Source organism: Kogia breviceps, chromosome 9, assembly GCF_026419965.1.
Source record: "Kogia breviceps isolate mKogBre1 chromosome 9, mKogBre1 haplotype 1, whole genome shotgun sequence".
In the NCBI taxonomy this organism is placed as follows: domain Eukaryota; kingdom Metazoa; phylum Chordata; class Mammalia; order Artiodactyla; family Physeteridae; genus Kogia; species Kogia breviceps.
Window position 1 is genome coordinate 115,143,030 of NC_081318.1, and position 27,407 is coordinate 115,170,436.

The 27,407-nt window shown below is 53.9% G+C and overlaps 1 protein-coding gene across 1 annotated transcript in view; it reads right to left on the reverse strand.

Moving 5' to 3' along the window:
* Window positions 1-545: 545 nt before the first annotated feature.
* RAMP3 (receptor activity modifying protein 3) overlaps window positions 546-27,407 on the reverse strand; it is a 38,382-nt gene continuing 11,520 nt past the window's right edge. The window contains exons 3-4 of the mRNA XM_067043008.1: window positions 23,562-23,751; window positions 546-2,307 (exon numbers count right to left, since the gene is read on the reverse strand). Of these exons, the coding sequence (XP_066899109.1) occupies window positions 2,137-2,307; window positions 23,562-23,751 (361 nt within the window). The 3' untranslated portion in view covers window positions 546-2,136. The remainder of the gene's footprint in view (window positions 2,308-23,561; window positions 23,752-27,407) is intronic.

Here is a 27,407-nt window from a genome sequence, read left to right on the forward strand (position 1 = left end):
GGCTACAGTTAGCTGAACTATAATTTCCAAGGTGCCTGATTGGCTCTAAGTCCATGATAAGTGAATGATATTTGATTATCTGGAATTTTTTTTTTTTTTTTTTTGCTGTACGCGGGCCTCTCACTGCTGTGGCCTCTCCCGTTGCAGAGCACAGGCTCCGGACGCGCAGGCTCAGCGGCCATGGCTCACGGGCCCAGCTGCTCCGCGGCATGTGGGATCTTCCCGGACCGGGGCACGAACCCACGTCCCCTGCGTCGGCAGGCGGACTCTCAACCACTGCGCCACCAGGGAAGCCCTGGAAATTTTTGAATAAATTAAAATTCCACAAAGAGAGAGAGAGAGCAAGTACGGTGAACTGAGTTATTACTTAGACGTGCCTGTCTATATAAAAACAGATTTGCTCTTTTTCAATTTCCGTTGGGATGGTAACTTGGATATAGGAATTGTCACGTGCTGATAAGGTTAAGAATACCGCACTGCTAAAGTTGGGTGTTATTATATTAGTTTGCTAGGGCTGCCGTAACAAAACACCACAAACCAGGTGGTTTAAACAACAGAGATTTATTCTTTCCCAGTCCTGGAAGCTACAAGTCCAAGATCAAGGTGTCAGCAGGGCTGGTTCCTTCTGCACCTGTTGGGGAGGATCTGTTCTCGGCCTCCACCCCAGCTTCTGGTGGTGTGCTGGCAATCTTGGTGTTCCTCGGCTTGTAAAAGCATTGCCAGATATCTGCCTCAGTCTTCACACGTAGTGTTCTCCCTTTGTGCGTCTCTGTCCAAATTTCCCGCTTATAAGGACACCGGTTGTTGGATTAGGAGTGCATCCTATTCCAGGATGACCTCATCCTAACTACATATGAATCTGGGGAGGACACAATCCAGCCCTTTGCACCCACCATTCAGGAGTGGGGCTGTGCTCCCGGGTGGCACCCGAGCCCCCCAAATCCCTAGAGACCGATGGCCCATGTTCTGAGGTTCTGAGCCTGGTATCATGGGAAGTGAGGAAGGTCCCTCACAGCAGACAGGGTGTTGCAAGTTGCAGGGACCTGGGAGACAGACCCGCCCCCCCTGGCAGATCTGGAGACCAACTGGTACAGACAAATGGTCTAGGCTTGGTGAAGGGAGTTAATCCTTTAAGCTGAAAACACGTTGTCTGGATCCTTGAGGAAACGAGGTGGGAATTTGCACAACTTTAGGAGGTTGACTGAACCAAAGAGCAAGGCAGGGCCGAGTCAGCTCACACCTGCTGCCCAAGGAGATCACAGGGCCCAGATGGGACGAGCGGTCACCGTGAAAAGCCCAGGTAACACGAGTGACCACGGGAGTGTTTAGAAATCTTCAGAGGAGGAGGAAAGCAGCTTAGAGGAATGAAATCAATGTGCAAATAATCATGATAGGGAAAATGTGTTTAAAGGTAAACCGATGTCTAATTTCCATTGTAGAACGTGATTGACTAAGAGACATGTTCATTAGTGATCTTAGTACAAAAGCACAAGGAGACAAATCTCCAGAAATTGTCTGTGTTGAACGTGGACAGTTAAGGAGAACTTGGTCCAAACTTGGAAGAGCTCTTAGGCTCCTCTGCAGGTTTCCTCACTAGTGAGTTAAATCCAACTTTGATATGAACTTGTCTATTTGCATGAGAATGTTGTTTTTAATAGTGATCTTTCTTTAACCACGAGACTGAATTAAATTCAACAGAAAATCACCGACAGAAAAGAGGCTTTCTGGGAGGACAGAGCTTGGGGTGCTGCCCCCTCAGAGGTCTGAGACAAGGAGGGACCCAGAAGAGCAGTGACTGGGAACCAGGGGGTGGGCGCAGCTGGCCGGCTGCCATCTGAGAACTGACGGGTGGAGACTGGCTCAGGATCCCTGGAAGGGGGGAGAACTGGCTGGGGAAGAAGCTTCAGGAGAAAACAGATGGAAAGTGCTTAAAGCCAGGAAGTGAGCCCTCAGAACAAAAGCATCGAGCTTCACCAGGGACCCGTGAGGAGGCCCCCAAGGGGCCACTTACTAGCGCCTGGGCAAGGGTGGAGGACCACAGGGAGGGGCAGGGGCATGAGCTGGGTCCCGGAAGCGCGTGTGGAGGGGGCCGGCCCCTTCATTCTCGTTCCTCTGGGAACGAGAGAGACGGCTCACTCACAGACGCCCTGACACAGGCCTGCTGGAGTTCACTAGATGGAAAAACTTGAATCCTAGAAACATGGTTGGTGGATCCAACCGACCAGAGCACAGACCCTGGCTATGCCGTTTCCTTGCTGTGTGTCCTTGGGCAACCCCCTTTGCCTCTCTGAGCTTCTCTTCTCGCATCTGCAAAAGGGACCAAAATGGTTTCAACCTCATGGGTTGTTTTCCAGGTTGAGTGAAACAGCAAAGAAAAACACTCCACACCCAGTAAATGCTCAATAAATGGTGCTTCCTTCCTCCTACTCATCCCCCAGGCTGTGTCCCCAATACTAGACCAGACAGTGGGGCTGAGTTTATGTAAGACTAACTGTACTGATAACAACATCAGCTCTGCCCTCCTGAGCACTTGCTCTGGGCCACACAAGGATGCTCGGCCTCACTGAAGCCCAGCTATGCTGAGAGAAAAGTGTCACAGGGGGCAGGGCTGGCTGTCAGGGGTCACGCCATGGCAAGTGGGGTGTGCTCCATACACCCCAGGACCTGAAGCCAGGCACCCATTCTCGCCTCTGCACACCACTGTCTCAAATAAGGCAGTGTCGGGCTTTCCTGGTGGCGCAGTGGTTGAGAGTCCGCCTGACGATGCAGGGGACACGGGTTCGTGCCCCGGTCCGGGAAGATCCCACATGCTGTGGAGCGGCTGGGCCCGTGAGCCATGGCCGCTGAGCCTGCGCGTTCAGAGCCTGTGCTCCGCAACGGGAGAGGCCACAACAGTGAGAGGCCCGCGTACCACAAAAAAAAAAAAATAAGGCAGTGTCCTCACCACAGCCCACGCCCTGAAGCCAGCAGGAAGGTCAGCGATGCAAGGCCAGAAGGGCACTGGTTCGGGGTCCAGAGGCCTGGGTGACAGACAGAGCACCTCCCAGGAACAGAGTCAGGCGAGCCCATGGGAAGAGATCTGGACACTCCACCTGGGATACCCTGAGGGTCAGGAAGGAGGGCTCCCAGGACGTGCTCTGCTGAACCCGCCAGGAGGGAAGGAGCTGGGGCTCTTTGGGGAGCCCCGGGGTCCCTGAGCGCCGCCTGGAAGGTGGGTTCAGGGCGGTCGGAGGGATGACTGGGACCTGGCCAGTGGGGGCTTGGAAGGCAGAAGCACAGGGGATGGAGGACCCGCCCCATCCTGGTGGAGCACCCTTCGCCATGGGCACTCAGGAAAGTCACAGAGTCTTTATGGGATTGATTTGCCGTCTGTGATACGAAATCCGGCCAGTACACCTCAGGACAGCTAAACCCGCCGTTAACATTGAACAAGGCTGCTCCTAACCACGCCTCCATGCCCAGGGGTCACCCCTACCACCCGCTCCCCTCCTGCTTAGTCCCACTGCTCTCCCACTGCCCTGCGCCCCACTTCCTAACTCAGCCAGAGGACTCTCTGCTCGGCAGCTGCCGAGCCCTCTCGGGGCATCTCTTGATGCTCCTGTGCCCTGAGCATGTCCTCTCAGCTTCTGGGATGACGGCCTCCTCTGCCCTGCAGGTGTCATCCTCCTGGTCAACACCCACCGCCCACAGGAAGGCAGGACTCATCTGCTTTCTACTACTACTGGCAGACCCTGTACGTCCCCCTCCCTCCATTAAAGGAACCCCACCTTTATCAGGGTGTCCATGTGTCCAGAGGCCATGCTGACTCCCAGACTCCCTTGCAGCTAGGAGTGCCAGCGAAGGCAAGTCTGGACACTGAGATGCCCGTGAACGTCTTCTGAGCCGCGTCTCTGGGAAAACTGCCGTTCACCTGAGCAAAGAGGCAGGCCCAGGAGGGGTGCACCCACCCCACCTCCCTCCTGAGGCATCCGCAGGTGCACAGCCCATGGCGGCCCAGAAGCCTGGATCTCATGCCGCGGAGGGCCTGGATGCGGATGGCGGGGCTGGACTGTCTCCCCCAGACTTCTGACCACAGAGGGAGGCCCGGTAAGGTCCGCTTCCTGCAGAGCCAGCACCCAGTGAGCGTGTGCAAGTATTTGTTGTGGAATGAACAGTTTAGGGTGTTTCAGAATCAGAGGGGAGGTAGTTAGGAGATGATGGAGGAGGAGGCCGGCAAACATAGGGACTACACCCCAAAATCCAAACCCGGCTTATAACATCACAGGAGAAAGCCCACCGAAGGCAGCTTCGGCCTTCACCCGCAGATGCGTTCCCACTTAGTGTCTGACCCAGTGACTCGCTGGTCGGCGCTCCTGTCTGAATTGACCTTGTCACCTGTCTCATTTTGTGACACTAGGCCAAGAGCCCAGATGGAGAGGAGTCTGATCCACAGCACCCCCCCTCGGGGGGGCCTCAGGCAGTGGCCCGTGGCGCCCTGGCTGAGGGAGGGTCTCCACTTCCACCCCTGGCTGTGTGCCCCTCCCCACCAGCACCCATCTGTCCCCGAGCCAGCATTAAAGCCCCACCCTACTGCCTCTGAACACAGAGCTCTCTCTCAGTTTGCTGGCATCAGAAACTCCATTTTCGCCAAAATGCTTCAGTGCATGGGACACAAGAATGTGTTTTTGCTGTCATTATCTGAATAATTTGACCAATATGCTGAGGCAGCGGGGTCTGGCTCTGGAAGGGCACAGATCAGACCTCCTGTAATAGAGCCCTCGGTGTCTGCAGAGCTGGAGCCCTCTCAGACCACCAGGGGGCCAGCGTGGTCCAGAGTGGAATTTAGAGAGAGTTTCTATTGAGTCCAAGGTCACCGTGACTGCCTAGGGCCACATCTAGTTTGCTGCACAGAAAACAAGAGTGACGATGGTTGGGGTGTGAGCCCCTGAGATGCTGGCCAGGGAGGCACAGATCCTTCTGTCCCTGATGGAGCCTCTCCCGTCATCTCCACAGAACGAGCTCTCGGCCTGTACGTGGGGCTTAACCGCGAACCCAGAATAAAGACCCCACATCAATCCCTCAGTGCTGCTGGCACCCAGCAGTCCTGAGAAATGTTTGCTGGCTGGCTTGCTGGCTGGATGGATGGATGAGTGAACGGGTTTCCCCAGACTTTCAGACGGGAGGCTGATCCAATATACCAGGCAGAAATGACTCGGAGCCCAGGCTCCGCACCCTCACCCTCCATCAGCCAGAGCAGACAGTCCGAGGCTCTCAGCCCTCAGGGGGCTCATCCCCAACCCAAGGACCAGGAGCTCAGTAAGGAAGGATGTGCTCAGCTACGACAAAAGGCAGTGGCTGAAATATAAATGGAATAATGATACTCAATGTTTTATTTTTAAAAAGCCAAATGCACACCAGCCAATTCTTCCAACATACATTGAAGGCTGGCCGTGGCCAAAGACTGCAGACAGAGGTCACCTCCGTGAGCGGGAATCCAGGTCCCTGAGTGGGGAGGTAGGGGCCACGTCCCTATAAGGCTTCCACGTCTGCAGAGAAATATGACAGGTGCACCTGAAGGGGGCCAGGCCCGGGACTCTGCCCTCTCCCCGCAACAGGTGAGGCTCCCGAGGGGCGGGGCTGGCCCAGGACCTTTCCACAGCGCCCCAAGGGCTGTGAGACCCCTCACACCCAGCACCCCCAGCCGGCCTCTGCCTTAAGGGGCCAAGGTTGAGCGCAGGTAAACTGCAAGGTGGAATTTCGTGGAGTCAGGAGGGCAGAAAGCCGAGAAAACAGGGCAGGAGGCCTGCTGGGGATGTGGGTGAGCCCGGTGGGAGAAGGTCGAGGCTCAGGACACCTCTGCAAAAGCTGGGCACCCCGCACACCAGAGGGCCCGGCCTAGTCAGTGCACACGCTTTCACCCATCCCTTCAAAACCACAGGGCAATAGGCTCTCAACCAACCCACATGAGGCAGCTAGAAAACTTGGTGGCTCCACTTTGAGCTAAAATTATGTGCGATTTGTGTGGGAACCTCAGCTGCCTGTCACTCGTCAGAAGCCAAGGGAGCTGCTGAGCTCTCGTTTCACCCCGAAGAGGAAAAGCACTGTCACTGCAGTCCTGTCCAGCCGCCTGCTCTCATCATGGCCCCAGGCCACAGTGGAAGGCCTCCTGCTATGAGCCCTGTTGGGCCTGCTGGGCCAGCAGGGTCCAGCTCCCTGGCGTCCTTGCCCAGAGGTTCTCTGGCATGGCGACCCCATGCCCTACTTCCCACCTCTAGGCCTCAGCCCCGCTTTCCTCTGCCCCTGAGCCCCCTCCCCGAAGTGCACAGCCACGTTCTACTCCCCTTCACAGGCTGCCGCGTCACAGACTCGATTCCCCTCGTGCCCACCCCAGCAGACAATGACCTCTGCACAGAGCCTAGTGTCCGTGAGCCCAACTCCTGGCCTTCCCATCTTGAAACAGAGGCAGCAGAGCCCAGCAAGCAAACTCTGAGACCATGAGCTCCCCAAAATATACCTCGTGCCCCGGCCTGCATCTCCTACATCAACCCACGCTGGGCAAATGCCACATTGGCCACGTTGCCCTCTCCCTTTCCCGACTCTCCCTGACCACCTCCATCCCCATCCCGCCAAGATGCCGGGTACCAGCTGGAACCGGCCTGGTTCAGGAAGGATCCCACCTCGGGCCTCCAGAGGATCTCAGAGGATGGCTGTGGTATTTGGGGTGCGAGGCCAGGAGAGGAGCAGGGGGCGCCCAGGGGACTTCCTGAGGCCAAAGAGAGGGAGGGGAGTCTGCGAACACGGGGGACCTTCCCAGGAACCAAAACATGTCCTGGCAGCGCCCAGGCAGCCCCCAAGCCACGACCCACCTGCAGCCCCCAGAGAGGCCAGAGCCTTGGCCCTAACCCAAGAGAGACCAAAAGAGGCCAGCCAGGGAACCGGACAACTTGGGATGAGGGTGGCCTTGGTGGACGTGGGTGTAGTTGTGACCCTGGGAGTGTTGTGTGTCTGGGTGTGACCCTGGGTGTGAGGATCTGACCCTCGACGTGGACGTGACCCTGGGTGGTGGCCACCTGCCCGGTGGCCTGGAGGAGAAGGCAGCCCTGCCCCAGCATGGGCACCCTGGGTCTGCAGTGGGAGGGGCAGCCCTGCTGACCTCTGAGTCACCTTGAGGTTGGTCTTCCCTTTCCTTGAAGTTCACCTAAGTTCACAGCCAAATGGCCTTGTTGTGAGTCCTGTAGGATCTGGGAAGTCTGATGGCTCCTCCCTTTGTCCAGCTCTGCCCACTTTTGTTCAAGCTGCAGTGTTTCCATTCTGTCATTTCATGATCTCTTTACCCAGTGATGGTGAAACGGAACAGGACCCTATGGTCCTTGCCCGCCATGTCCTTCGCCTGCCTTTTGTTTGTGGAAAAACTTCAGCCAAAGAGTAAGTTTAATCAGAGACATGAAAAAATGCAGAAACAAAGGAAAGCAGTCAAAGGAGACCGCATAATAATAGTTTAGTCAGTAAGCACAGTAAGGACACTTAGTTCCTTCTCAAGGGCTACAGATAATATTCTGAGCCATATTCTGGGATCTGTCTTATAGATACTGATACCCACACCAAGTGGAAGAAGTGAACTACACGATGACCAGACTGCAGCCATGACATAAGCTGCCACAGTTCCAATGATTGGCCTCAGAGACATGGGAACAAACGAACCGTGGAACTGAAGATTAACTGTACTTAAAACAATCAAGATGATGCTGATCAGATCACCCCATGACCAATTTCAAGATGACTGTCAGAGCTGACTGTGCTGTTTCTACACATAGCCCCCTCCCTCCGTCTATAAAAGCTCTTGTCCAAGGATTGTCGAGAGGGAGTAGGCCTTTGGACGGGAGTCCGCCCTCCCCACTGGCTGCCAGCGTCCAAAATAAAGCAAGCTTTCCTTCCCGCCAACCTTGCCTCTTTATTGGCGCTAGAGCAGCGAGCAGTCAGACCGCACCTTCGGTTATAATAGTCCAGCCACTCCCTGGTGTCCTGGTATACGCGTATACATAAAGGAGTATAAGAAGCACACAAAGGGTCTAGTGGGTAAGTCTCCGCAATCCCAGTGCAGGGGACCCAGGTTCGACCCCTGGTCCGGGAACTAGATCCCACATGCATGCTGCAACTAAGAGTTTGCGTGCCGCAACTAAGAGTTTGCGTGCCGCAACTAAGATCCAGAGCAACACAACTAAGACCTGGCGCAGCCAAAATTAAATTTAAAAATAAATATTTTTTTAAGAAGAGAAGAAGCACGTAAAGAGCTTGTGTACACATATACGTAATGTCCACAGATAGATGTAGGTATATGGACAGAAGGAGAACAAGATGTTCATGTGCCGTGGTCACACTTGGTGATCCGGGTAAAAAGTTTATGGGATTTCTTGCAACTCCTATACATTTGAAATTACTCAATATAGGCTTTTAAATATATATATATATATCATTATGTGTGAACCAGGGTTTGGGTTTTCTGGAAAGATGACCCGAACCCGTGTCAAACGAACGTGGTACGTTCGTCCATGAGCTCTGTCCGCACCAGGCCCTTCTCTGGGACTCACCGGATCTCTGACCCACCAGGACCCCGAAGAACATCCTTTTTCTGGGCCTAATGCAACCCACCCTTCCGCAGATCCCACATCCCAGCGCCTCTGGAAACCGCTGGCCTGGGCTGCTTCCAGAGCTCCCCTCTCGCAGATTTCCCAGGGATCCTGGCCAGGCTCTGCTCCCCTGAGACTCGGGGTGAGGACCCCCCTGCACAGGGAGCTCTGCGCAGAAGAGCTGTTGTGCAGCACAGGCCTGTGTCTTCCTGGTGCCTGTCACCCAGCCGCTGTCACCGCCTCAGCCTCCCCCAGGTCACGGCCCCAGCGCTTCCACATCCAGACATTGGCCGGAGCGCTGAGAGTGGGGTGAACTCTTGCCCCGCCCAGGCACAGGCCCCTGCTCAGGGGGCGCCCTGAAAGCATGGAGGACACTGAGATGGAGGGCAGGGGCGGTCAAGGGGCACAGCAGTGCCGGGGCGATCAGAAGGGCAAGGGCGGACCCCAGCGGCCCCGGGGCACAGGAGCGGGAACAGCGCCCTCACAGAGGGCCGTGCAGAGCCTGTGGGCCCCGGGGCCACAGCCCCGCCCCTGTGCCCTAGGCGCCAGGGCGCTCTGTGCTTCCGTCCTCCGCCTGTGACGTGGGGCTGAGAAGACAGCCCTGAGGGCTCCAGGACGGCAGCCCCGAGTTCCCTCCAGTGGGCTGCCCCTGGCTCGCCTCAGAGGTACACTGAGGCAGGCCCTCACTTTTCTGGTCACTCTCAGATAACAGAAGTCACCTCGGTCCTGAGACAGCCTCCGGGTTGGCTGTTAAACCAGCCAGCCCAACATACAAACCAGTGTCTGGGGAAGGCCTTGCTCCCCGCCACTTCCTGCACCCACCTTGGGCTCCACCAGGCTGCGGGGCAGCGGGTGCAGGGGAGTCCCCTGGCATCCCCCTCCCCTGTCTGGGCAGGGGCTCTGGGGTGCTCAGGTCCTCCCCCAGCACAGCATCTCCACGCCGAACAGCAGGAGATGCACGTCAGATCCTCTGAGCCGCCTCCTTTGACGCTCCTGCCAGAAGACTCAGGGTCAGGAGAAGGCACCTGTCTCCCAAGAAGCCTCCCTCTATCTGCCAGAGCCCTGCTGCCCTAAGTCCCAACCTCTCACCTCCCTCAGCAAAGGGAGGCAGCGGGCACCTGTGGTCCTGGGGTCTCAGCCAGAACAGACAGGGAAACCTTTCTGTCTCCGCATCCTGTGCCAGAGGACGGTGCTACGGACTGAACCGTGTCTCCCAAAATGCATGTGCTGAAGCTGTAACCCCCACGTGACTTTCAGAAGATGACATGGGACTTTTAGGAAGGTGATTACGGTTAAATGAGGTCATAGGGTGGGGTCCTAATCTGACAGGGCTGGTGGCCTTATAAAAGGAAGAGACACCAGAGCTCTCTCTCTCTCTCTCTCTGTGACATGTGAGGACACAGCAGGAAGGCGGCCATCTACAGGCCAGGAGGAGGCCCCCCCACCAGAACCCAACCCCACTGGCACCCTCATCTCAGATTTCCAGCCTCCAGAACTGTGAAAAATCAATGTAGTTTGAGCCGCCAGTCTGTAATATGTCGTTATGGCAACCGAGCTGACTAAGACAGATGGCAAAACACATCAAGTGTGTCTAAGCGACTCACCAGCAGATTCCCTTAGCCATCCGGAGACAGTTTTTTAAGTCGAATTAGTGTCATCTTCCCTTCATGTCAGCTTCGACAGTAATGCTAAGGGCGGATCTACATGTGGTGCTTCCTTCGTGTCAGGGGTCACTTTGATCCTCAGAGCGATCCTGGGCTGGAGGCATCACTCATGATGCAGGTGAAGAAGCCAGCCCCCACCTGCCTGAGGGGAGGGGGAAAAAGAAGTGAGCCCCGGGCTGCCCTGGCCTGTGGTTTGCGCTCCTTGGTGTGCTTCCTCCGAGTTTGCAAAGTGCTTTCACAAGCATCGTTATTTAACACGACCATTCAACAGATTTATCCAACAAGGCACTGGTGAGCTGCTTCTGCAGCCCACATGCTGCGTGCATGAGGGCCAGCGGGCCAAGGACACAGACACACCACCGCCCCCCTGCGCTCCGCTCCTACAGAAGGTAAGAAGCAGTCAAACTGTTACGCAAGTCTGTGTAACGTTGCAGCTGTATAAGCTATAAATTCAGGGCCATCCCACTCGAAACTCTCGCTGGAATTTGTGAAGCATGTGAAAAAGGACATTCTAGAATTCGTACAGGACAGGACAGATCTGCAGACAGCTCAGTGCCCTTTGGAAAAAGAACAGAGGGAACGCTTGCCCTCCCAGGCGCTCAGACTGAGTCCAGAGGTGAAAAGCTGCAAGAAAGACCTCGGTTCTTGTCTTCTTTGAAGAAAGAATTCAGCAAAGAGACCAAGATTTTGAAAAAGATAAAAGCATTTATTAGAAGCAAAGTACATGTGGAAGAAGCAGAGTACGTGTGGAAAACAACAAAATGCTTGTGAAACAGCACACAGGCAAGCTCACAGTGAGTTGCATCCAATAGGAGTGGCTTAGATTGCTTATATAGGGGCAGTTTTCTGGGTTGTCTCCGGTCAATCGTTTGGGCCTGGTGTGAGCACGCATGTCTCAGCCAAGACGGATTCTAGCTGGCATCTTCTCCCTCCTTTTGTCCTCACCCTGGAGTAAGGACCCTCTCCGTGCATGTGTCGGCCGGGAAATCCACAGGAATGCACCCGATCGGGGCCCAATGGTCCTCCTGGTATCCCGTCTCGAAGCATCAGCAGGAGACCAGCTGCAGCTGCTCAGCCTGGGGCCTATCTATCTCCTACCTCAAGACCTGCTTCAGAGCCTCAGTGACAGCAGCCAACTCTGCTTCAAACAAAGGGCCCCTTTGGGGGGCTACATATGAGAGGGAGCGACACCAGGAAGCAGAGGGGAAAGGACAGCTTCACGGGAGGTATTGTTCCTTGTTCCTGACATGGAGGCACACGAAGCCAGACCCCATGTCACACCAGTTACAAAGGTAGACGCCACGCAGATTAGAGACTTCAATGGGAAAGGTATAATGATAAAGCCATGAGAAGAAAATGGAGAATACCCTCGTGACTAGGGGTGAAGAAAGCCTCCTTAAATAAAATAAAAACAATAAGTAAAGTCTTCTTAAATAAAAGCACAGAGCACAAAGTGAAGAACTGATGCAGTTGATGACATCCATATTAAGGACTTTGTTCAGGGACGAACATCACGGACAAAGTAATGGGTGAAACCACATCTAAAACGGACAAGAGAGTGAAATCTGGACTGTGAGGAATTCCTGGAACGAATGATGCAAAGTCAGAAACTCCAACAGATAGATGGGGTTGAATAGGAATTATGGGAAAGGAAGCCCAATTGGCTAATGAGTTTATGGGACATTCTCACCCTCACTGGTAACAGGATAAAGCACAGCTTTGAAAGGAGAGGACACTTTGTACCCAGTAGAATCACACACAGAAATTAAAAAGGGGTATGAAACCAAGTGCTGGCTAAGATGTGAAGAAAGGGGAATCCTCCTGTTCCGCCGGGAGGAGAGTAAACGGGATTCAGTCATCTCGGAAGGCAATATGGTGACACTCATAACACGAGGAACGTGCACGCCAAAGACCCAGGAACTCTGCTCCAGGGTAGACATTCCAGGGAGACCCTCACAGGGCTCCGAGAAGGGGTCTGTGGAGGAGGTCCATCACGGGATCCAGGGTGGCAGCAGGGCATTGCAGACAACCCTGGCATCCTCAGGAAGAGAACGGCAAGTCACTGTGCCAGGTGGCTGGCTGACCCAACACTCAGTCCCCACCCCTTCGTGCACCTCCACCTTGCAGCCTGGAGAACATACATATTCACTCTTTCCAGATGCCCACACCGATAGATGTGGTTGTCAAAGAGAGAGAAGCAAGAGTCTGCTGAGGATGTGTGGGGACCCCTTGTTCCCTAACTGGTTCAGCACACTAAGAACGGCAGAGGCAGGGAGAGGCAGGGACAGAGACGACAGGTAGAGCTGGGAGAGACACTACAGGTGCATGAGGCGAGAGCAGTGAATGGGGAGAGATTTCCTTTTCCACCCTTCCACTGGATACTTTTGTTTTCGTGTCTCTCATCTCTCTTGCCTTCTGAACTGGCCTTCAAAGGCATCCAGTGGGGTGGATGCAAGGCCTTCTGTCTCGCTGAGGACAGTAACTCTAGGGGTGGTGGTGATGGGGTCTGTGTTTCCCTCCACCCTCCCCTCAGTCTCAGGGTCCTCCCAGCTCCTCTGTCTGCTTTGCTTGCTCTGATCTCTGTCTTTCAGGTTAGAGGCTAAAATCCCCATCACCAATTGCCAATGTGTGTGTCAAGTTTGGGGGTGGGGACCCACGCATAGCTCCAGGTAATTCTCTGACACCAACTGGACGTCCTACAATTCCACTCAAATCTGACACTGTCTACCTGGAGACAAGAGTCGGATCCCACAAGACTGATGCCCTCCCTTCAGATGCCAGTTGAAAGCCCAGGCTGTCACCTGTGCTCCTGACCAGCTGGCTCTAAATTCGAGGCTCCACAACCCCCTCCTTCCTTGGGTTCAATATTAATTTGCTAGAGCAGCTCACAGAACTTAGAAAGCACATTTACTCATTTACTCATTTACACATTTACGAGATCGCTGGTTTATTATAAGTGGATATAATTCAGGAACATCCAGATGGAAGAGATGTGCAGGGCAAGGTATGGGGAGAGGGCATGGAGCTTCCACACCCCCTCCAGGAGCGCTGCTCTCCCCGAATCTCCACGCGCTCACCAACCTGGAAGGTCTTCAAACCCTGTCCTTTTGGGCTTTTGTGGAGGCTTCATTACATAGGCAGGATTGATTAACTCATTGGCCACTGGTGATTGATTCAGCCTCCAACCCCTCTCCCCTTCCTGGAGTTTGGGGGGCGGGGGTATTGGGACTGCAAGTTCCAACCCTCTAATCACATGGTTGCACGGCTGGATCTCCTGGCAACCGGCAGTTTCTTTTCCAAAATCACATTATTATTAATTAATTTCCAAAGTTAACATAACAAGAGACACCTTTATCACTATCAGCAGCAAACCCCAGCACCAGGTCCCACCCACTGCCCTACCAAGGCTGCCAGAAAAAAACCACAGAGAGGAGGGGGCTGCAGAGACCAGGCAGAAGTGACTCTTCAGAAGGTAAGACCAACCCAGCCTGAAAATGCTCCCTCTGATTCTAAAGGACAATTTCAGGGCTGGCATCGTGTTAAGGGGCAGGCATGATTTAAAGGAACTGTCCTCCCAAAAAAGCCGAAAGGGAAGAAAGAAGCGTCCTTTGGAAATTAGGGGAAAACAACAAGAAGAAGTAAGTGCAGGGTCATGCATGACGAAACCCCACAAAGTCAGAGGATTTGCATCCCCTCTCCCAAAGCAAATTCTCACCCTAAGGACCATAGTTGCCAGACTGACAGGAAAGGGTCATGCTTAACTAGGAATTTTATTTATAAAATAAATAAGAGGAAATAAAACCCATAGAGAACAGCTGCAAAACATCAGGAAATGAATTTATACACAAACCAGCAGAGGAAAACACACCTATCCTCCAAAAATGAAAAAGAAGAAAAGTGTAAGTCTACACTCCAAATAGAATTAGATATAGTCAAAGCATTTGAGAATATGAAAACCCATCTGAATCAGAAATCCAAATGTCAAGAACAGAAATGGACAAAAACAGAAAGAAAAGGAAGAGTTGATTGAACTCAGAAGAGAAGTGGAAGAAAAGGATGACATTTCTTAGAAAAAAAGAATAAAATAATAATAAAGTAGTTCAGCAATTAAAAAAAAAAAAGAATAGATCACAAAGTGCCCAAGAGAAAATAGACTTAAATGCAAAACTTTTTTTTTCTGGCTGCTTAGAGTTTATTTTCTACTTGGTGTAAGGCACCGAGTTATGGGGTGTCAGGAAGAGTCTCTTGTGGTTTGAATAGTAAAGAGTGGGGTTCTCTCAACTTCCTTATTGGTGTTTTGCTAAATGCAAATTTAATACAAAGAAATTTAATCAAAGAAAACAGCAAAACAACCATGAGAATAAAAATGACACAAAAGAAAGAAGTAAAGCAAGTCAGATAGAAAGGAGTAGAAATGGAATAAATAATATTTGTATTACTGGAATCCCTGAGGAAGAAAAACAAAACAAGGGAATAGAATTATTATTCAAAAGTATAATCCAAGAAAACGTTCCAGAAACAGGAAAAGACTTGAATCTGTGCATCGTAAAGGGCTCACTGGGAACCTGAGAAAATTAACCCAGAATGTCCAACTTCAAGACGTATTTTAGTAAAACTATTACACATCAAAGATGAAGGTAAAATCCTCAAGGCCTCTGGGCATAAAGACAAAAATAACTTAAAAGGCAAAAGAATTAGATTAACCTCAGACCTTTCGAAACACATGAACAAAGCAAGGTAACAATGGAGTGGCATTTTTCAAACACCCAACCAACCGAAGCGTGAAGGAGGATTTAAATACAGCCAAGCTGTCCTTCAGGTATCAAGTCTATAGGAAACACATTTCAAATACACAAGAACTCAGGGAATCCTTCACCCATTAGCCCTGCCTGGGTTCCTCTTTCTCTTGAGTTGAAAGCGAAAACTTAAAATTACCAGCACACAAAAGAACATGCATCCCAGATTAGCCCACTCTCCTTCCCAAGCCAACCCAAGATTTGAAGTGGACCCTCTAGCATCCTAGAGACTTCCCCCCTGCACACCCTCACCCTGTCATGCCTCTAGTAATAGTGGGATAGATAAGAGGTGTGAGTCAAGTGGGAGAATGCTGTTTGTAAAAGGGAAATAAAGCAACCCATTGTTCCTTAACCAAACTTCCCAGGCAGGACAGTTTTAAGAAAAGAGCTCTATGGAGGTTAATAATCTACAAACTGATTATTTAATCTCTCTGTGTGTAAGCACATCCTTTGAAGGTTTTTTGGGGGTTTCTGAATTACACACACCTGAGATTGAAGAAACCTGTTTAAAAGCAAATTTCTCATTTCCAAACTTATTTATTTGCATATTTATTCATTAATTTAAGTATATTCCTCTTTGCTGCAAAAAGTACTTACAGAGGTCTACAGAATACATACAAAACCTAAAAAACAAAAGTCAAAGATAAATAAGTCTAAACATAAAACAGAACAGGGAGTGGGGTTAATATCCAGCCCCACAGTGAAATGGTAATTCCATGAGATTCTTTATACCTGCCAGAGACGGGCCCCAAAAGTAGCTCTAAATTACCTAGTAGCCATTAAGAAAAAGAAAACATTACCCGCTGCACAGTTTACAGCATATGAAGTAAAAAAGCCATCCAGGCACTTAAGAGAAATGCAACTGTTCTTGAAGCCAGACCAAAAGGGAGTTTCTTCTGAAGGTCATCGAGTGACCCAATGACCGTCGAAATTAGTATCTTCGTCCCAGCATGGTAATGAGAAAACTAAGGCCCTGTTCTCAAAAGTCTCTAAAAAGAAGCCAGTATGGAATCTAAAACATGTAACAAACTAGTGAATATAACAAAAAAGAAGCAGACTCACAGATACAGAAAACAAACTAGTGGCTACCAGTGGGGAGAGGGAGGGGGTGCAATATGGGGGTAGGGGAGTAAGAGGTACGACCTGTTGGGTATAAAAGAAGCTACAAGGATATATTGTTCAACATGGGGAAGATAGCCAATGTTTTATAATAACTATCAACGGAGTAAAACCTTTAAAAATTGTGAATCACTATATTGTACACCTGTAACCTATATAATATCGTTCAGCAACTATACTTCAATTTTTTTAAAAAGAAGCCAATGTCTTCACTTCGAAGCCCCAGTCAGCCAACTGCTTGCAGTCTTGCTGCTCTGCCATAATCAGGGTGGGTTTGGGGATATCTAAGGCACAGATGTTCTCGTAGTCTTCCAGCAACTCTATAAATATTGCATTTCTTGGCCACATATTGATGGACGAGGAGACACAGTCTGTACAAGTTTGCTGGTAAGTCAGGGAGCCCAGTCCCTGACAGCTGACCAAGCTGGCCCTGCAGCCATCCCTGGGACACGGATGGTGCCGCTACCAGAGAGCTCTGGCCCTCCTTACACAGAGACACCTGCACAGACTGGCGCCCAAGAACCTAAACCAACCGGGGCAGTTCTGCTGCCCCCATGCGGTCATGGACAGGTCTGTTCTCTCTGTGCCTCCGTTCCCCCAGCTGATAAGGGGGATGGGGGGTAGGGGTGGGGGACTCTGGACAGCACCATCCCCTGAGACTCTGCTTTGATCACCTAGGACCAGGTTAGAGAAAGTGGACGAGCCCATGCTCCAAGGAGCCTCAGGCAACTCCAGGACACCCCACAGTTACAGACTCCCCCGGGGGCCAGCTGGGCAGGGGAGGCAAAGCCAGAAAGCGCCAAAGCCCAGCAGAGGGGATGGTGAGCTCTGCGTTTCTCTGTGCAGAGGCACTTGGCGATTCTCTCATGCCCAAGTCAATACGGGGGTGGTTAAAAGTGTGTGCGATCAGATAAAACCAGCCTTTAACCTTTTCTCACCACTAACCAGCTGCGTGGCCTTGGAAGCATTACCTAGCCACGCTGAGGGCTCAGTTTCCTCATCTGCAAAATAGCAATAAAAATAGAATCTGCCCCAAGGGTCACGGTGGGAATCACAGGAAACAGGGTGCTTATGCACAGTTCCCAGAATGCAGCGAACATTCAGGAAGGATGTGCTATTGTTTGTTCCTGGAAGCCCAGGTCCCATGTTCCTCCTCTGGTGGCTTTGTTATTGGGAAACACTTTTAATTTCTGGCTAAAGGAGCCACCACGATCCCTGCCTTCCCACTGTCCCCTCCCTGTCTCCTGGGTCACCCGCTTTCTCCCTGTCATGGGAACAGGAATCCATCTCCCCGACCCCCATTCCTGGTGTCCCCCAGACACGTCCTGTGAACTGAAGAACTCACTGTCAGGAAACAAGCAAGGAATAGAGAGAAAAGAGAAATAAAGAGTTCAGAATCTCCCAAAATGTTTGCGCCTTTGTCCCAGTTCCTAGACCCCTTTCTGAGTTCGTTGTACTTGCGGGTGAAGCTGTCCTGAGTGATGGAGGGGTGGGGGAGCTGTCCTGAATAATGGGGGGCTGGGATCAGGGGGTGCTGTCCTGAGTGATGGGGGCCTAGGATGGGAGGTGTCCTGATTGATGTGCACCCGGGGTCAGGGAGACCTGAGCTCTTTCTGACCCGGTTCTTCATCTCTGCTGCTGGTGATTGGGTCTCAGAAAGAAGTCACCTCCGTCCGCTGCGGTCTGCAATCATACTTGATGCTTTACTCATTTACTCTTCCTTTCAAAAAATAATTTTTTTTTTTTTTTTTTTTTTTTTTGTGGTATGCGGGCCTCTCACTGTTGCGGCCTCTCCCATTGCGGAGCACGGGCTCTGGATGCGCAGGCTCAGTAGTTGTGGCTCACGGGCCCAGCCGCACCGCGGCACGTGGGATCTTCCCGGACCGGGGCACGAACCCGCGTCCCCTGCATCGGCAGGCGGATTCTCAATCACTGCGCCACCAGGGAAGCCCCAAAAAATAATTATTGAGTAGCTTCCTCTCTGAAGCTTCTGCCACACTCCTTTGCCTCTAGCTCACGTGTAATTCTTTACATCTTCCACGAAGTTACAGGCCACAGAGGGGCAGGGACCCTCTGCTGATGGGGTCTCAGGATCACCAGAGTACAGGAGCATTGGAGCCTCTGCAGCCGTCACATTCTGGGAGTTCTAAGAACTCTGCTGACTCTGCTCTGTGACCTGGTGGCCATCGCCCATCTCAACAGAGGACATTCATATCACACCTCCAGCCAGAAGGATCATTTTCAGGGCAAAGGTGAACACAGAGATGAGAGCTTCCCAAAGGGGTGGGTCCAGCCGTGGAGACTGAGCCCCAGGAAGTGGGACAGAGGCCAGAGACGCCCGTGTAAGGGTACACAGATGGGCTCTGGTCGGCCAGATGACTACAGAGGACCTTCTGCTAGTGATCAGAGAGTCTCAGGAAAGGACTACACGCACAGGCAGGGTTGCAGCTCCTTTCTGGTCAGAATCCTGTAAACAGACAGTGTGCGTGGTGCCCGAAGGAGCAGAGAGCTTCTTCCCCGGCTTGTGCAGCTCTCCTAGTGGTCACTGATGGGGAAAGGGACAGGCCACGATAACTGCAGTAGTCAGCTCAGCTGACTCATCACAAGGCTAAGCAACTTAAACAACAGACATTTATTCCCTCACCGTTCTGGAGGCTGGAAGTCTGACATCAAGCTGCCAGCAGGGCTGTTTTCCCCTGAGGCCTCTCTCCTTGGTGTGTAGACAGCCGTCTTCTCCCTGTGTCCTCACATGGTCACCCCACTGTGTGTGTCTGTGTCCTGAGCTCCTTATAAGAACACGAGTCATATGGGATGAGGGTCCAGCCATGTGACCTCATTTAACCTTAATAAGAAGGTTTTATCTCCAAAGAAAGGCACATTCTGAGATCCTGGGTGTTGGGGCTTCACCGCATGCATCTAGGGGACACACACATTTCATCACAACCACCGTCCTGGAACCATATGTGTCTTCCCTGACTTCACACGCAGTCACACACACTCACAACATGTGCACACACACTCTCATACTGACTCACACATTCACATTTACACATGTTCACACACACTCACACACTTTCACAATTATTCCCCAAAGTAACAAGACAACTGACTCTTGGGCGGAGAAGACCCGTCTCCCACACAGGAGAGAGCAGGGCAGGGCCCCGTGCAGGCTGCGTGCAAGCATTAGTGTGAGGGGTGCGTCTCCCCTAACCAGGGCTCAGGCAGCCTCTGGAGGAAGCAGTGTCTCGGCTGAGACCTGAAGGTGGGTCGTAACTGCCCAGGCAGAGTCCGAGAAGGGTAGAGCGTCCTGGCATCGGGACAGGAACGGTGTGTGTAGGCTTGGCATTGGAGGAGCCGGTCATGTCAAGAATCATGAGGCGCAGGAATATCACTCAGCCATAAAAAAAGAACAAACTAATGCCATGTGCAGCGACATGGATGGACCTAGAGATTGTCATGCTGAGTGAAGCAAGTCAGACACAGAAAAACAAATATCCTATGATATCGCTTATATGTGGAATCTGAAAAAAGGGTACAAATGAACTTATTTACAAAACAGAAGTAGAGTCACGGATGTAGGAAACAAACATGGTTACCAGGGGATGGGGGGGAGGGATAAATTGGGACTTTGGGACTGACATCTACACACGACTACATATACAATAGATAACTAATAGGAACCTGCTGTAGAGCACAGGGAACTCTACTCAGTGCTCTGTAATGGCCTCTACAGGAAAAGAATCTAAATTTAAAAAAAGAAAAAAGAGTGGCTATTTGGATACGCATCACTGAATCACTTTGCTGTACACCTGAAACTAACATAACATTGTAAATCAACTCTACGCCAATAAAATTTTTTTTGAAAATGCCACTAGGAAAAGAACCCCCAAATCATGTGGTGCAGCGGAAGGTGGCTGGGGGCAGGCTGGAGCTACACCGGGCCTGGCGTGCATATTCTGCTGAGAGCCAAGGACACCGCCACCTCCTGGCCTGACTTGCACTTTAGGACACTGGCTAGGTGCGGAGCGGCTGGGAGGGGAAGCAGGACCGGGCGTTGGTGAGGGAGGTACTGAGGGGGCGGGAACGAGGCTCTGGGGAGGCCGGGGTGGGGTGGGGGCAAACCATGTGGGCCTCCACCCCTGGGGTCAGATCACACGGGGAAAGAATCACTCCTTGTGACCCCGCCAGCCTCTCAGCGCCTTTCCTCACTATAGTGCTGGCGGGGGGCGGGGGGGTGACCCAACATCCTGGGGGAACAGAGAGGAGCCCCACGGCCCCTCCTCCGGGAACAGCTGCCAACCGCAGCCGCAGGCCAGTCAGCCACCTCTGCCGCCGCGGGGCTGCCACAGGAAGGCGCAAGCTCCTTTCAGGGTACCCATTTGGGCTGCAAGCAGATTTAGCTGAGGTCCCGGCGACCACGAACGCCTGTGCCCCGCAGAACCTGGTCCTGGGGCTGCAGCACCCCAGTGGTGCCCGCTGCTTGTATTTGTGCCCCAAGGCTGGGCGGCCCTAGGCCTTTGATCTCACCCTCTGGGCAGTGACTGCACCGTGGGCCAGCTCTGTCCACACGAGGCAGGCTTTTCTCCAGGCAGGCTGCTCTGGGCCAGCCCACACCTGCGGGCAGCCGGGCAGCCTGAGCCCACCGCAGGCCCCAGGAGGGAAGCTGTTCCAGACACCCCAGGGGTACCCAGGGCTGTGAGTGAGGCTGACTCCAGAGGGCATCGCTCCTAGGCACTGGGGGAGGGGACGATACTTCTGGCTTTAAGTGAGTCAGATCAGCTGGACAGATGGGGGGCTTTCGAGACAGGGAGGTCCCCCGAGGCCACAGAGCCCCGGTGAGCTCTAGCTGGGCAGTCAGACAAGATCGGCAGCCCCAATTCCTCCCAGACTCAGGGCCCAGGAGGGATGTGGAGTGGGAGGGCAACCGTGCATTCCTGTGGCCTATCTTCAGCTCCTCTCCTCCCCACCCCCCTTCCCATGCCATGGTCTCTGGTTGGCTCTGAATTGGCTTTTTCCAGGAGCTCGGGTGGAATTCCGCTGTATCTTGAGCATCACAGAGAGCCGTGAGCCTCAGAAACAACAAAGCCGCCCAGTTTCCTGCTCTGCTGTTGGGAATCTCCATCCGAAAAGCATGCTGGGAGGAGCCGGCACCTGCACCCTGAGGGAGGGGCTGCCCCGCTGGAGGGGTGGCCACACAGAAGCTGCTGCAGAGGCCGACGGAGCAGGAATGATGCGGAGAAACCCGCCCACTCTCCAAGCTGCTGGGGCCTTTCATTGGCCAGACCCAATCCGGGAGTCGCCTGGGAAGGGGCAGCTCCGGAGCACAGAGCGGGCCCGGAATGGCCTTTGCCAGACTTCCTCCTGGTGACACCAGGCACCCGAAATGTGGACCCTCTGACTCTGCATGTCCATCACAGTTTGGCCCAGAGCCCGCACGACAGTGCCGAGCCGAGCCTCCGGATAAGAAGAGCTCTTATAGGCAGGCAGGTGTGGAGGGGGCCCCAATCCCTCAAGAAGTTGCCTCTTGTCCACAGCCTCCCCAGGTCCAACCCCGCATCTCACCCGGCCTCCCCTCCAGCCTCCTTTGGTCCTGACCTCATCTGACCCTCCAGCCCCTGCTCAGGCAGGACCAGTTGCCAAAGCCCCAGTGACTCGGTTCTGGCAGCCTCTATGGGTCCTCGGCCACCCTGTGTCCTCTGCTGACCGAAGGCCAGGCCAGGGACTTTCCTGGGGCCCCTCAGCAAGTCGGGGAGGAGCCAGGTCCTGGGCACCTGTGCAGCCACACACAGCCTCTCTGCTCCCGCAGAGCTCGAGGGACAGAGCCAGCCAGTTGCCGACCATGCGTCCTGTACCCAGTTATGGTCAGAGACGTGAAGAGTGACCTCTGGGGACCTCTTTCGTCCTCCTGGAAACACGCCGTGCGGCTTGCGGGATCTCAGTTCCCCGACCAGGGATCAAAGCTGGGCCACGGCAGTGAAAGCCCGGAATCCTAACCACTAGGCAACCAGGGAACTCCCCCACCCCTGTTCTGAGGTTCTGACTGATGCCCTTCCATTGACTGCATTCATTTGGGCTACTTTGCAAGTTAAATGCATCCACTTTTAACTGAACATAAATGACAGACAGCAATAAGAAGGTGTCTTCATCCCTGGACACAAAGGGACAGATGGCCATAAGTGGGCATCCCTGGACATGGGTGGACACCCGGACACCAGGCATGTCGGGGGGGCAGCAGCGCTGGCCTCGGGTGGCCTTGCTCCCCCTTTCTTTGCTGCCCCGAGGCGAGCTGTAAAAGCAGCCTCAAGGCTTTTGCTGCCTGGCGACCAACCCAGCCCCAAGGAGAAGGTTCCTGATGAGAGGGACCAGAAAGAAGTGTGTAGGAGGGGCGGGGTGACAAGAGACTGTCAAACCTTTGCAGGGAAACGGCCTCCCTCCCCCTGCACATCTCTGCCTCCCTGCCGGCTTCCCTCCACTTGGGCCCTGCCCGTGGGGAAAGGCTGGGTCTGCTTTGCTGGAGGCTAGACCAGCCACTAAGCGGGCGGTGTGCGGGAGGGGCCTCTGCATTGACGACGCGGTGGGCCGGGCCCGTTCCTCCTTCCCTCAAATCTGCCCGCGCGAGGCTCCCGCCATGAGAACCTCGCCTGGTTTAAAGCCTTTCCAGATCTCCAGTCGTTTTTTGTAAAGTGGCACGAGCTGGCGGCTTCATGGCTGCCCACCTGCTCCTCAGCACCCCTCCCACACCCTTCAGGACCACCCGTCATCTGCCAACTCTGCTCTTTCTGAAACCTTCTCCAACAGTCCCAGCAGGATCAGGGCTCCCCCAGCAAGCGTTCCCAGTGTAATCGTGGCCTGCTCTTCGGGGGGATGGTGAGGACATCGGGAGGGTCAGGAGTGCCCTCCCTCCACGAGGACCCGAGTGAAGCCACCGTGGGTGACATATTCTTGGTCCTGTTGCCTTGCAGAATAGGAGATGGTTCTGACAGTGGTCCAAGGATTGCCACCCGACCACATCCAGGGCATTCTTCTCGGCCTCCATGAACTGGATCCCTCAGCAGCATTTGATGCCTTCTGGAAACTCTCTGGTTCTCTCTCACTCCCTCACTGTTGCCCAGGACCCTCCTTCCTAAGGTCGGAACCCTTGGGACTTTGCCCTAAGCTCTCTCTGCTCCCCACTTAGCACATCCCCTGGGACCATCGTCCACTTCCACAGTGTCACCTCCACAGAGGGACACGCCAGGGCCTCCCCAGTCCAGACCCCAGCCCAGACTTTCCATAATAGCAGCCCACAGTGAGCACCTACTGTGTGCCAAGCTCAGCAAGCTGCGTGGATTATCTCACCCCGTCCTCCCAAGGCCCCGTGTAGACCAGGAACCTACCTGTGCAGAGGCCACATACGTGTCAAAGGTCACGTCATAAGTGGTCAGGCTGGGATTAAACCCAGGTGGTCGCCTGCAGCACCCTGACCATTGTGCAGAGGTCCACATAGAACACACAGAGCACACCTCGGTCAAGGACACGTCGAGGGTTCCCGCACCGACTCCCTCCGGGGGGGGGCACCTGGCTGACCTGTGTACGTAAGACAGAGGCAAGTCTGCACGTGCTCTCGGAGAGCACTGGAGGACGAGGGACAAATTGGGGATGGATGGTGATGCTCACGTGCTGGTCGTGGGTGGGTGGGCTGGACGGGCCGGACTGAAAGTGTGAGCCCACAGGTCATTCTCAGAGAGCACAGCCCTGGGCTCACCACACACACACTCAGGACCACAGAGGCTCCGCAGGGCCGCCTTTGATGTCCCTGTGTCTGATCTCTGTGTGAATCTGTTGTCTCTGCGGGTGTCACGCTCAGCTGTCAGGCTCCACTGGTGTCTGGCTGACTGCTCCATTGTGTTGACAATGACCTGAGACCTAAACGCTCCGCATTCTAATCCAATTCCATTTGAGCTCCTGGGTGGGGTGGTTTGAAGGCCAGGCTGTGAGGTTTGCTCTGACCCTATTGGGGCTTTTTGCAGTCGTCTCTGTCCCCACTTCTCTCTGGTGGTAAAATCCAGCTGCCTGTGGTTTAACTTGTGCTCTTATGGAGCTGCCAGCCTCCTCTCCTGCTCACACCTCCACGGTGGAGCCGCCAGCCGCTTCTCCCTACTCACCACCAAAATGCCCACAGTTCTTGAGAGCTCCCTTAGGCTTGGACTTCCCTACGCTGCTCTATTCTAAATAAAATCAGTCCTCATGGAGAGAGCTTCAGAGCTGCCTATCCTTACGGTTGCCTCTCCCCTAGGGAAGATCTCGGACCCACTGTCCAGAGCTGGGGTTGTGGCATGACACCCCCACTTTATGAGCAGGATGTTGGGTGGGGACGGCAGCTTTTGGTCTTCTCAGCCTGCCTCTCCTGGCAGGAACCTCCACTTTAGAGGCAAGCTGAAGAGACACTGATGGGACCCCAGTATTCTCAGCATGCCATGCCTGGGGTAGAGCCCCCCAGCAAATACCAGTGAGGTCTGGCCAGGGGCAGGGAGCCCTGACATCTCAGCTGTTCATGACTAAAATTTAGTCTCTGTAACATGGAGGTTGGGGTGGAGGGGATGAGAAATCCTGCCCCTCCCAGGGAAATACCATATCAAGATTCCTTGTCCAGAAAGTGGAGAGACATGGCATCCCCTTGTCTGGGAGCTGGGGGAATAGGGACACAAATGCACACACATATACACACATGCGTACACACACACACGTTCCCTGTGTGGGCCTGGCACCCAGGACCCTCCATATCCTAGGAAAAAACTCATGAATAGGTGAAAATGTGAGGAAAGATTCCAATATGAAACTTGAGTAGACATTCCTCTTATTCCTGGATCCTAAGTTCTTGAACAGGGTGAATGTTGAATGGAGGTGTACTTCCCTTCCTGATGAGGTGAGTGGGGACAGGCACCTGGGCTCCCACCCCCCCAGTCCTGTCCGCAGCAGTGCGGCAGCTCCACGGCCCCCAGCCCTCAGGCCCTCAGTGCAGGGAACTCCAGACTCTCCAAACACACACAGCACAAGGAGCATTTGTCTCAGTCAGAGTCCCAACCTCACCTCGGACAGAAATAGGGCTCAGGGACTCCTATGCTAATAAATGTTTCTAGAAATAAGTGCACAAAGGACATCAGACTGCCGGCCCGGCCCTGGAGACCCCTTGCTCCCTGCACCCTCTGTCACTCACAGCCCATGTCCTTTGCTGGACCCTCTTCCCCACCCGCCTTCAAATGATACAAAGCAAGAGCCACTGTGTGCAGGGCACAGGGGGGACACTTAGTGTGCCAGGTGGAGGGAACCAGCCCTCTGCCGTTGTGAGACACAGTGACAAAATAAAGGAGTGAGACGAAGAGGAGGAGGTGTGAGACATCCATAGGAAAACCCAGGCAGAGGGAGGGGCAGGGCTGGGGTCGGGGTGGGGGTCCCAGATGTCCTGCCCACCCCCCCCACGGTGGACACACACCCTCTCCAATTATTCAGTCAAACTCTAACCAGGGCAACAGAATTTCTCAGATGTGATTAAGGTCTCAACTTTACTGGCACTCAGATAGGGAGATTATCCTGGCAAGTTTACCAGTCATATGACTCGCCCTGATAAATCCAAGTCTAGAGGTCAGAGGGATCAATGTGATGTACAGTCTCCTTTGCTGGCTTTGTAGATGGAGAGGGCCATGTAGCCAGGAAAATGTGCAGGGCCTCTAGGAGCTAAGAGAAGCCCCAGCAACAGGCACAGGAAACGGGGCCCTTAGCCCTTCAACTGGCCTTTGCCACACCCCGTGAGCCTAGGCGAGAACCCCGAGCTCCGGATGACATCTTGGCTCCAGCCTGGAGAGACGCTGCACTGAGAACCAGCAAACCTGGACCCCGACTCCAGGCTGCAGAGCTGGACTACTTCCATTCTTGAAGTCTGTGATATTTGTTACCCAGCAGTAGGCGCTGACACAGCATCCCTGTGCATTCTTCACCCAACGCATTCAGCAGCCCCGCTGCAGGTTCACGGAGGCAAAGAACTGGGTTAGCCGTGCCCTGGTTTTGCCAATGAGCACAGTGAAAGACGAGAGGGCCAAGGGGCTGACAAAGCATGCAAAGGCATGACCAATAGTCCACTGACCAGGATTCAGGCTGGGCGGGGGGAGGGGGGGAAGGCAGAGAGCCAGAGCTGGAGGGAGCTGGCCTGGGGGTCGGAGGTCTCAGTGGGGCCAGGAGGTCTCTAAAGTTAGCATAGTGAAGAAAGTGCACTGTAGAGCTAAAGGGGGTGGTCGGGTGGCCCGGTGCCTGGCCCAGGATTGCAAGGGTCACCACTCTTGGTAAGGGTGGGGTCCGCAGCCAAGAAGGGCCACTTGATGGCCATGTGCATGCAGGAGCAGCCTCTTGGTGGGGGCCCAGCTTCTTATGGGACCCAGGAGGTGAGGAGCCCTGGGGAGGGGAAGGCACACACAGCATATGCTCCAGAGGCCCTCAAACAGGGAGTGGCCACGGCAAGCCAGGGGCTGGGCTGCACACCCACCAAGGCAGCCAGGCCCGCCAGGACATCATCTGAGAGGAGGGCCAACATTTTAAAGGTTTGAGATGGGCCGAGACCCGCAAGCACTCTGACCCCGCACCCCGGCCTCCAGAGGCCGTGTCATCTGGCAGACGTCCAGCGAAGATGACCAGCGGAGGCTCAGGACAAAGTGCCCCCACCAGCTGCTCCCAGGTCCCCAGGACCAGGTGGGGGTCTTGGCAAGCCCTAGGCAAGCTTGAAATGCTGGAAGGATAGTCTCCGCTCCATCCTCAAAGCGCAGGGTGCCAGTGGGAAGCACAAAACCTTCAAGCTGGATGGGTAGATGCCTCCTGTCTGCCCACATTCCCCTGGTATGAAGCTCTCTTTCCCACTCTGAGCTCTGACATTCTGGAGCCTCAGGCACTCCCCATCTGCAAAATGGGCATGGGGGACTTGCCAGTTCTAAGAAGCCAGGTGGGGTCTCTGTGAATTCCCTGAAATAAAACTGGAAACCCCAGAAGTAGCACGACTCTTTACTCAGAGAAAGCACAGACATGGCAGACAGAGCTCAGCCAGAACGAGAGCGCACGGGACCCCACCCCGAGGCTGTGCTCACAGCGGGGGACCGTTAGGAAGGAGGCCCACCCCAGCTCCAGCCCCTGGTGGTGGCCCCAGACAGCAGGTCTCAGGCTGTGCTGTGGCTCCTTGGAACCCCCAACCCAACCCTCAG